Here is an 11,067-nt window from a genome sequence, read left to right as displayed (position 1 = left end):
TTAATGTATTGTGGTGCTAAACCGTTCAGTGATTTTTAAACTAACAGTATTTTAAAGTCTATCCTCTGAGCTACAGGGAGCCAGTGTAGGGACTTTAAAACTGGTGTTATGTGCTCCATCTTCCTGGTTTTAGTGAGAACAGCAGCAGCAGCTTCTGGATCAGCTGCAGCTGTTTGATTGGTTTATTAGTCAGACCTGTGAAGACGCTGCTGCAGAAATCAATGCGGCTAAAGATAAACGCATGGATGAGTTTCTCTAGATCCTGCTGAGACATCAGTCCTCTAATCCTGGAGATGTTCTTCAGGTGATAGAAGGCCGACTTTGTGACTGTCTTAATGTGGCTCTGAAGGTTCAGGTCAGAGGTCATCACTACTCCCAGGTTTCGGGCTGATCGCTGGTTTTCAGTTGTAATAACTTGTTCACCTTTCCTTCATTCTCACTGATATTCTTTTATCACACCTGACACGTTTCTCCACCTGTTCCTCCCTGCTTGGACATGTTTCTTCACTTTTTTTCCAAACTCGCCGTTGTTCTGGACTGTTGACTCTAAGTATTTAAAATCTTTCACTTTCTTTCTGTTCCCTAGGGTACAGAAAGAGGCTCTCTTTCCAGGTGAGCCTCTGTCTCCAGATTTTCCTCCACCTGTTCTCTGCTCTCACCACACATCACAATGTCATCTGTAAACATCATAGTTCATGGTGATTCCTGTTTCCTGTCCATCGCCGCAGGAAACAGGAAAGGCTCAGAGCCGATCCTTGAAGTCCCACTTCCTCCTTGAACTCCTCTGTCCCTCCTGCAGCACACCTCACCACAGTCTGACAGCCGTTCATGTCCTTCACCACACCAACATGTTTCTCTGTTTCTCCAGACTTCCTCATGCAGAACCACAGCTCCTCTTCTCTAGATCTACGAAAACACGATGCAGCTCCTCTGACATTCTCTGGACTCTCCATCAACATCTGCAATGGTTGCATCTGTGGTACATTTGTAGGCATGAAACCGACCTGCTGCTCACAGATGACCTTTGACCTCAGTCTGGATTCAACAACTGTTTCCCATAACTTCAGTGAATGCCTCATCAGCTTTATTCCTCTGGAGTGTCACAGTTTAGTTCATCTCTCTTGTTCTTGGTAAAACTGGTACCAGCTCACTTCTCCTCCATTCCTCTGGCTTCCTCTGAGTCTCTAGGATCTCATTGGCTGTGTTAACTGTAACAGTTATTAATAAATAAATTAAATAAATCAGATTAAATGGATCATAAACTCTCCAGTCTAATTTATTAATAATCTTCTTATATTGGAGCGACCGTGGCTCTGTGGGTAGAGTCGTCATCAGAAGGTTGCAGGTTTGATTCCAGCTTCCTGCTGCGGCATGTCGATGTGGCCCTGGGCACGTAACCCCAACCTGCCCACCAATCTGCATGTCAGTGCATGAATGTGTGAGTGTGAATGGGTGAATGTGACTCTAGTGTAAAGCTTTGAGTGGTCAAAATGACTGGAAAGGCGCTATAGAAGTTCAGTCCATTTACGATTTTACCATTGAGCCAATCTGGTGTTAATCTGTCCTGCAGAACATCCAGATTTGTTCTGGATGAGAAAATGATGTCAGGTTTATATTAATATGATATTAATCCCTTCAGAGGCTGCAGAGTAACGAAGATGTCTCCATGTTGGACTCGTCTCTCTGGAGCGTTCAGTGTCTCCATCAGGTCTCTACTGATTCTGCTGGAGCTGCTCTCCTCATTCTCCTCCTCTTCCTCAGGCCGCCATCATGATGCGTAAAGATGTCAACAAGCCGAAGGGGAAGACGTCGGCCTACGCCTTCTTCGTCCAGACGTGTCGAGAGGAACACCGCAAGAAAAACCCGGAGCAGTCGGTCAACTTCGCCGAGTTCTCCAAGAAATGCTCCGAGAGGTGGAAGGTCAGCGAGACATGGGACGGACAGGGGGACGGGAGGAGAGGGACGGACAGGGGGACGGGAGGAGAGGGACATATACTTTCTGTAGATCAGGGTGTCCAACTCCAGTCCTCTGCTGTCCTGCAGGTTTTAGATGAGCCTCAGGTATAAATGAAACGGCTCCATCTCCTCCTGGTGTAGATCGTTCCTCCAGAGCCTTAATGACCTTTAAAACCTTTATAAACTGTTAGTTCAGATGCGTTCAGGTTCAGGAGGAAGAATCAGTTCCAGGTTATTGAGTCTTGTTGAGGTGACTCGCTCTGGGAAAGGTCAAAGGTCACAGAATCAGTCAACATGTTCACCATTATGGGACGATAAAGTCACTGAGTTATAAATAATATAGATACTGAATCAGAAATGATGTCTGGTGTTGTCATGGAGATGATCTGAGATCCGTTTAATAAAATAGATCCAGATGTTTAATTCTCCATGTTGATCCTCCTGCTGGGAACCAGGTGGTGGCAGCATCATTCCTCTGGTCTGTTCAGGGGTCGTTGTTCTGCCAGTAAACCTCACAGCTGCACTTCATCAGCCGGATCAGAACCAGGGTCGGGTTCTGATGATGTGAAGTCCTCCATGTTGGATCTGAATCAGCATCGGGAGTCGATCAGTTTATTCTGATCAGATCAATATTGCTTTTAATAACATCAATGTTTATTTTCTGCCTGGTTCGGAGAACCTGCAGCGAGTTTCCTCTTCCTGTTTCCCGTTTCCTCTTCCTGTTTCCTCTTCCTGTCTCAGTCATTAGATCAATCAGCTACCTGATCAGGTGATCATGTTTATTGATCAGGATCATTCAGCTGATTGATCACTTTCTGATCACAGAGGATCTGATCCAGTTGAAGTAAACATGTCTGACATCACAGGAACCTGGATGGTACCGAATTCAGTACTTTTATAGGTACTACTGAGTAAACGGTGCCATGTTTCGGTACCTAAACGCATCATTGTGACAGACAGTGTGGAGGAAGAGAGGGGGATTTTCCATGCTTGTCCTGAACGCAGCACAGCAGGGTAATGATGTCAGCAGCTGGTTCAGTAAACAAAGTGTAGCTGGTAGAAAACGCTCAAAGTTACGGCTCCACTTTTCTAAATGCGATGTTGGTTCTGCTCATTCAGGGGTTCCTCCAGAAAACCTGCTGAACCCGGCGGGTGGTCCATTGATGAACCATCGTGTTTTTGTATTAAAAGATGTTAAGTTGGGCTTCAGGGGCCATTAATGCTAATATTTTAGCACAGTTACATGAATGTAACATTTATTTATTGAGATGATCAATGATGATAAATTTGATTTAATGGTTTCAACATAAATAAAAATATAGCTTAACATTTAAATGTAAAATTTTAAGGATCTGGCAAGTTTAGTTTGTAAAACTTGAAAGAATATTCATAGTTAGATTGGTTTGTTACCATAGCAACAATCTGATGCTGAGTTTAATCTTTAAGTTTGAGCTGTTTGTTCACAAATACAAATTAGTAAACTGGATTATAACTGATAGTTTTTATGTTGGCTAATTAAACTCCTCCTCTCTCAGATAAAATCGACACAGAATCTGTTAGAGCTGCTGATGTTGTTAGCATGAAGAGGGGCCCCTCAGTCAGATTCTGCCCCAGGCCTCATCCAGCCTTGGACCGGCCCTGCAGGATGAGTTAAACCTGCAGAGATGAGCAACAAACAGGAGATTTAATTCATTGCTGCTCTTCAGTAGCTCTAACATTTCTGTCTGTTGAGTTTTTAATGAGAGTCAGAAACTATTACACAACAACTTTTTCTGATCTTCACTTGGCCGCTCATTAACTCTGACGAAGTGGACAAAGCATTGATAAGGTTTGATGCTTCGTGTAACCGGAAAAATAATAATAAAATAATATAAAACCAGGATGATGTGGGCGCTAAAGCTCCTCCCCGGGCTGAACCTGCATGATGAGGTTAGCACTGGTTCACGTAGAGCTGTGCAACCAGAGCAACATGGTGGGTTTAAACTCCTACCCTGATGTGGAGTTCTCTAAAGAATCATAATTCCTCACAGGTGGTTGATGTAAATATCCATAGAGGTCAGACTGGGTCCAGTTTGAGTGAAAGGAGGCGCGCCGAGGTAAACCTAAGAGATCAAGCAGAGGATCCAGCCCTGTGATTGGTCGCTCTCCTGGCTTTAAATGCATCAACTATAAACTCATCTGTTATAAACTCATCCATTGGGAATAAATCTGCTTTGCTAGTGAAATGCTCAGAGAAACAGAGACGCTCTAAATCTGGATTTAAGACAGAAAAAAAATTTAAAAGAATGTTGTTGTTTTTTTGTTGTTCTTTTGGATTATAATATAATAACTAAAAACCAAAACAAGCAACACTTGACCTGGTTTAGTAAAGCATGGCGGGCTGCCAGGCCCCTGAGTGAAGTTGGTCCCCCACCTTCTTCACATCAGACAAAATGGGTGTCAAACGTTTGTGCAGCAAAAATTTTCGTTTTTGCCGCCATCATTTTAAAGATATAAAGAAATGTTTCTGGAGGTCATCAAAGGTCAATGAACACCTGTTCATGGTGTTCATTAACACCATAAATTTGAATTTCAGTTATAAGTTGCAGTCTGTTGCAGGGCATAACAATGCACACACATACACCCAGGGACAATTTAGACAGACCAATTAACCTGACAGTCATGTTTTTGAAACCCACATGAACATGCAAACTCCATGCAGAAAGACTGGGCATCTTTCTGCATGGAGAAAGATGCAGAACCTTCTTGCTGCAAGGCAACAGGTCTACCAACTGCACCACTGTGCAGCCCCTATGAACATGAATGATTTAATTTTAACCTGGAAGAAATTCAATTCAAACTTGGTATTATTTAGAATGAACAGGTTGGTACAACCATAGACATAATATAAGGATAGACCCTCATGGACCGCTCTCGCCTATTGTCGCTGACGAGATTTAGGGCGGCCATCTTGGAGCGGTCCACCACTCCACTCAGCGTTATGTGTTTAACAGCACAATGACGTATCAGCGGATTTAATCGATCATAACACACTTTTTGTTACTGTAAACCATATTCAAACATCTATCAAAGCAACATTTATAAACAATTGTATTTTTAAGTATGTTTTTAATACATAGTTCATCATATTTAAATATGGAATATTCTGATATCGATGTATGAAGAGCATATTACAACTATACAAACACAAATAAATAATGATTAGTACTGAATAATATATATTAGATAGATATGTATAAATGCATATAAAAACTTGTATATATGTATATATACATCATGTCCAGCCTAATATCTGTCGGCTGTTTTCCAGCCGAGAATATCCAGCTTCAAAGATTCAGCAGCTCAGATTGAGTCCAAAATCCGATGTGAGATTCTTCCTCACATCGTGTCTTTAGGAAACCAAGATGGCCGCCGTATTTCCTGCGCCGGAGCAGCCAATGGGGGGTCTACTCTTATACTATGTCTATGGGTCAACACCTCCCAAAACAATCTCGGTGACCTGTATCGTAGCTTCTGATCACTAGAGGGCGCTATTGGACAAACTACATTTGAAATACACAAAATAAGAATAAAACCAAACGTGTGCTTGGCATCTACTCAGCCATTTTGAGCTCAATGTTATGATCAAGAGCAATCATCTACACTTCTTATTAATATTCATAGCAGTGCATCAAGGTGCATATTTTCCAAAACTGTAACTATTTCAGTACAGTATCAGACAGAGTTGACCTCTGATGACCTCTATAAAGTTTTATTATCTTTGAATTGATAACAGTACAAATGAAAATGTTTCCTGCACAATCCAGCACAGTCATAGCTCAGTTGATTGAAACCCATTTGGTCTGATTTGGGGGCCACTTCACTCGGGTCTGCCAGGATTATAATCCTCCGGTTGAAATCCTCATTGCAACGCGACGTAAACGGCCAGCAGCAGAAACTCGACTAGTTTGAGAACAAAGCTCCTGGTTAAGCACAAGATTTTTCCTAAGGCACAATTTTCAACAACCTGAGACTTCTAGCTGCTGCATTAGCCTCTGTTAGCCTCCGACTCTTCATCTGTAGCCAGGAACAAACAAATGTTTGATACATCTGGTGATGGTGACGTCTGCCTGGGAAAACATGGAGCTGGATTTTAATCTGGGCTGAAAGACAAAACACTCCGTTTGTTCTGAGGAGTTTCATCTCTAAAGATAATAACTGTGATGAAGAGCTGGATGCTGTCTTCATATGTTTACATTTTACATATTGAAAAATAAATATTAAATTAAATAATGTTTATTATTAAAAAGCTACACACAAGTACCGTTTAGTACCGACTCCGTTCCAGTGTCAAAGGTTCCCGTCCTACAGGAACCAGAACAAGTTCAGAGTTATAACAGGAGATGCAGCAACATTAAACACTGAGACATTTATTAATGGGATGTTGATTCACACCAGAGGAACTGAGGCTGATTAGTCCATTAATTAATTATAGATGATAATCAATCTGCTGTTGGACTCAGAAGGTCAGGAGACAGAATCAGTGATGATGGAGAGATGATCTGGACCATCATCCCGTCCAGAACCATCATGTTCCTCCTGAATGGTGTGTTCAAGGACATCCAGACTCTTCAGCTCCAGTCTCAGATCCTCCCAGTGAATCACTGACATTTATCCTTCCACCAAACTTTCCTTCAGCAGTGGAGTCCTGAGCAGTCAGTCAGCTGACCACTGATTCCTCTGAGCTCTTCTCTGATTGGCTGATTCATGGAGAAATATGAAGATCAGCTGATCTCTGGATCCTCCAGAGCAGCTGGAGCCTCCAACATGGCGGACACCAGGAGGACTCTGCTTCTTCTTCTGTGGTGGATCTTAGATAATCTGGGATTAAAGCAGCTGATGGAGACCTTACCTCAGACAGGAAGGATCTAGAGACAGCTTCCTGTTGGTGTCCCCAAGGTCCTTTGTGTCCTCCAGTTGGTCCCATCTTGTCCTCCATTTGGTCCCACCTTGTCCTCCAGTTGGTCCCACCATGTCCTCCAGTTGGTCCCATTATGTCCTCCAGTTGGTCCCAACATGTCCTCCAGTTGGTCCCATCNGGTCCCAACATGTCCTCCAGTTGGTCCCATCTTGTCCTCCAGTTGGTCCCATCATGTCCTCCAGTTGGTCCCAACATGTCCTCCAGTTGGTCCCACCTTGTCCTCCAGTTGGTCCCAACATGTCCTCCAGTTGGTCCCATCTTGTCCTCCAGTTGGTCCCATCTTGTCCTCCAGTTGGTCCCATCTTGTCCTCCAGTTGGTCCCATCTTGACCTCCAGTTGGTCCCATCATGTCCTCCAGTTGGTCCCACCTTGTCCTCCAGTTGGTCCCATCTTGTCCTCCAGTTGGTCCCATCTTGTCCTCCATTTGGTCCCATCTTGTCCTCTTGTCCAGGCGCTGTCCCCAGGAGAGAAGAAGCGTTTTGAGGACATGGCGAAGGCCGACAAGGTTCGCTACAACCGGGAGATGAGGGACTACGTCCCGCCCAAAGGCTTCGGCAAGAGAGGCCGCAAGAGGAAAGACCCCAACGCCCCCAAGAGGCCGCCGTGAGTATCTGCAGGGAGACCTGCTGGTTCTGGTTGGTCCAGTAGCAGAGGACCGGACCTCCTGTTGGTTGTGGTTCCCCTCTAACCCCTCTGTCCCTCCAGGTCGGCGTTCTTCGTGTTCTGCAGCGAGTACCGGCCCAGCGTGAAGCAGCAGTACCCAGGTCTGTCCATCGGCGACTGCGCCAAGAAGCTGGGCGAGATGTGGAGCAAACTGAGCCAGTCTGAGAAGCAGCCGTACGAGGAGAAGGCCCAGAAGCTGAGGGAGAAGTACGACCGGGTGAGGACCGGACCGGAACCAGGGGGGAACCCCGACCTCTGACCCCTGACCTCTGACTTTAACCCTGACGTCTGACCCCAACACTCTGCCTGCAGGACATGGTGGCGTACCGCGGCGGGGGAACCTTCGCCAGGAACCCGGACTCTTCAGCTCAGGGCGGCGAGGAAGAGGAGGATGAGGAGGGGGAGGAAGATGATGAAGACGATGAAGACGACGAGTAGAGAGACTGAGGAGAACGGGGTGTGTTTCAGAGACCGGACCGGTACCGTACGGGTCAGAGACCAGAACGGTTCTGATGGAGGACAGCCTGGAGCGGATCGGGTCCAGAACCTCTGTTCTGTTCCTGACCCGATGGTGTTTTGGTTCTGAGCCAGCTGGGTTTATCCCTCAAGTGTTGATGATCCAGAATCAGAACTGTTCTGGTTCTCTGACCCGTCTCAGAGCCGGTTCTGATCCAGATGTCCAGCAGTTCCATTGCTTGTCCAGCAGGCGGCGCCTTTCATCCTCAGAACCAGGTCAGATCCGGTCCAGAAAGCATCACCTCTGGATACCACCAGAACCACTGATTCCAGGAGGTCCAGTCCGAATGACTCTTGTGGGTCCAGTATGGGTGTAACCATGGTAACTGACAGACCCAGCTCGACCAATCAGTGGCCTCAGAAAGCCCAGCATGTTTCTCTTTCACCAGAACCGGGCCGCTGTCAACGAGGAACCGGAACCAAACAGTTGATCAACAGGGTTTCGTACCGACTTAAAACGGTTAGAACCTCTGGTTCCGACCCGGTTCCATGAAAGACATCTGGGTCGGGTCAGAACCGGGTCAGAATGATCCAGAATCTTTTAAGTGCTGCTGCAGCAATCAGAACCAGTACCGGGTCAGGATGTGCGGGTTGTTCCTGACCAGCTGACCCAGTTACCATGGTAACCAGTGGCTTCTCCCAGCTTCCCTCTGTAACTTGGAGGTCAGACCAGCGTGACCTTTGACCTCCAGCACAACCACAACCCTGACCCGGGTCAGAACCAATAGAGACGTGGATCAATGCTAAAGGTTCTGTAGCTGTATAGCTTCATCCAGGACAGAAGATCCAGAACTTCACTCAGTCTCTGATGGAGGAGCTACTAACTATTATTGGCTCCTATCTGTTTTAGCTGCCACCCATTCACTGGGCCCCTGACCTCCTGTTGGGCCCCTGACCTCCTGCTGGGCCCCCTGACCTCCTGTTGAGCCCCCTGACCTCCTGTTGGGCCCCCTGACCTCCTGTTGGGCCCCCTGACCTCCTGTTGGGCCCCTGACCTCCTGTTGGGCCCCCTGACCTCCTGTTGGGCCCCCTGACCTCCTGTTGGGCCCCTGACCTCCTGTTGGGCCCCCTGACCTCCTGTTGGGCCCCCTGACCTCCTGTTGGGCCCACTGACCTCCAGACAGGGAGGTGCAGTCTTTGTCCCAAGGAGACAACTAGAGCCAAGGTGGGAATTGAACCAGCAACCCCCCGATTATCAGACGACCTCCGACCTCCATCCCTGAGTTCTGACCCGATTCCAGCCGACCCGCTGAGTTTAAACCTTCTGACTCTGAAACACACACCGGGTCCTCAGAGTGTTACTGAGTGTGTGAAAACAGTGTGTGTGTGTGTGTGTGTTAAACTGTCCAACAGTAGCCCCCCCTCACTGTTACCATGGTTACCCCCCCCCTCCCTGTGTTTTTTCTGTTCCTGTTCTGTCAGTAGAAACTGCAGCTTTTATAATAAAACTACCAACTGCTGCTGCGTCTGACTCACTTCCTGGTCACATGACCTCACCAACCAATCAGGTTGCTCCACGGGAAACTGCTGGTACCAGAACCTTTTTGGACCGCACAGAACTTCAAGCCCAGTGGTTCTGGTCCAGAGAAGAAGCTCCAGAACATCAGAGGGTTCTGGTCCATGGTTTCTTTTATTTTACGGATCAGAACCAGAACCTTGTTCCATCAACCCATGTCTGCTCAGTCTCTGGTTCTGGTAACGGACCTCCTGTATGGATCAGAACCTTAGAGAAGCTGAGGTCCAGAACCTCTGAGTGGTCCAACCGTCAGGTGGAGAACCAGAACCAGACCAACTGGGACCAGCTCTTGAACGGGTCAGAACCGTCTGAGGTTCTGGAGCAACGGTACAGATGTTCTGCTCACATGGAGGGAAGAACTTCTGACGGGTCCAGATCCTTCCAGGTGATTCTAGGTAGTAATGGGCGATACCAGCTGACCTTTGACCCCCGGGTCCTACTGGTCCAGACCGGTACCGTCCTGGAGTTCTGGTGTTTCCAGCACCACATGTTGGACTTGCGGTTCTGGACAGCAAGTCAGGTTCTGATTGGATCTCTAGAAGCTCCTGATGACTGGGTTGGTTCTGACCCAGAAGTCCAGAACCTTGAGGCCCGGTCCAAATGGCCCAATCATGACCCAGTTAGTCATGAAGTGTCACTCTGAGGTCCAATTCAGAATCAGAACCGATACAAACTGATTATTGGTTTCATTAAACAGCTGAACTGATAAAATTATAAAATAAATTTATAGAAAATAAAACATTTTATTTATGATTTCATCACAGAAAACTGATCTGATCATCAACACCTTCATCATTCTAGGAAGATTTGATCCACTGGATTCATTAAATCCAGATTAAACTTCACCATTTAAACTCTTTTTGTCACTGATATAAAAACCCAGAAAGCTGTGAACCAATAAGATGAAGAATCTGAAACTCAGAAAACTTCTGGCATCATATTCATGAAGGAAATCTTTTGTTTTTCTTCTTAATCTCTTAATCTAATTTTCTTTGTTTAAACTTGTGATTCTATTGTTTAATGAAGTTCGGGGGTGGGGTGTTTCAGAACCAGTGTGAAGGGTCAAAGGTCAAGCAGCTCTGAGGCTCCGCCTCTTCATGAACCACTCAGAAAACAACTTCCTGTTTCCTTTATTTTCTTTATTGTTCAACAAACAGGAACATTTTCAGGAGGAGAATTCAACCAATCACAGAGGTTACAGCATATGACATACAGCGGGACCGTCTGATTGGCCGGTCCGTCTATAGGAAGACATTTGGAGGACAACAGTGCAGGTAAGAAGAGGCGTGTCATCATAGGGCGTTCATCGCCACGGTGATGAAGATGGTAAATAAAAACAATAAACAAAAACATCCAGTCAGTGACTAACTCACTAACTAAACTAATTAACTAACGAGCTGCAGGTGGGTAAGGAAACTAAGTCAGGTTATGGAAGATAGGAAGTTGCCATGGTTAC

General features: G+C 46.1%; 1 protein-coding gene and 1 long non-coding RNA gene across 4 annotated transcripts in view; one reads left to right on the top strand and one right to left on the bottom strand.

Moving 5' to 3' along the window:
• Positions 1–9,555, top strand: part of LOC103132450 (high mobility group protein B2-like) — an 11,792-nt gene extending 2,237 nt beyond the window's left edge. Inside the window, exons 2-6 of one of the 3 annotated variants that reach the window (XM_016667403.1) lie at positions 587–612; positions 1,762–1,920; positions 7,368–7,519; positions 7,622–7,796; positions 7,892–9,555. In XM_016667403.1, the coding sequence (XP_016522889.1) occupies positions 587–612; positions 1,762–1,920; positions 7,368–7,519; positions 7,622–7,796; positions 7,892–8,017 (638 nt within the window). In that variant the 3' untranslated portion in view covers positions 8,018–9,555. Of the gene's footprint in view, positions 1–193; positions 198–586; positions 613–1,761; positions 1,921–7,367; positions 7,520–7,621; positions 7,797–7,891 lie in introns of all 3 variants that reach the window. The other 2 variants (XM_016667404.1, XM_007544261.2) reach the window with 2 other exon arrangements.
• LOC107835132 (uncharacterized) lies at positions 5,635–7,361 on the bottom strand. Its single transcript, XR_001660962.1, has 2 exons — positions 6,967–7,361; positions 5,635–6,922 (listed from the first exon to the last, which is right to left on the bottom strand). It is a non-coding gene; the product is annotated as an uncharacterized LOC107835132 (long non-coding RNA).
• Positions 9,556–11,067: the final 1,512 nt, after the last annotated feature.

This window comes from Poecilia formosa, unplaced genomic scaffold (genome assembly GCF_000485575.1).
Source record: "Poecilia formosa unplaced genomic scaffold, Poecilia_formosa-5.1.2 Scaffold1062, whole genome shotgun sequence".
NCBI classification, from domain to species: Eukaryota; Metazoa; Chordata; class Actinopteri; order Cyprinodontiformes; family Poeciliidae; genus Poecilia; species Poecilia formosa.
This window is presented reverse-complemented; position numbering and strand designations above follow the sequence as displayed.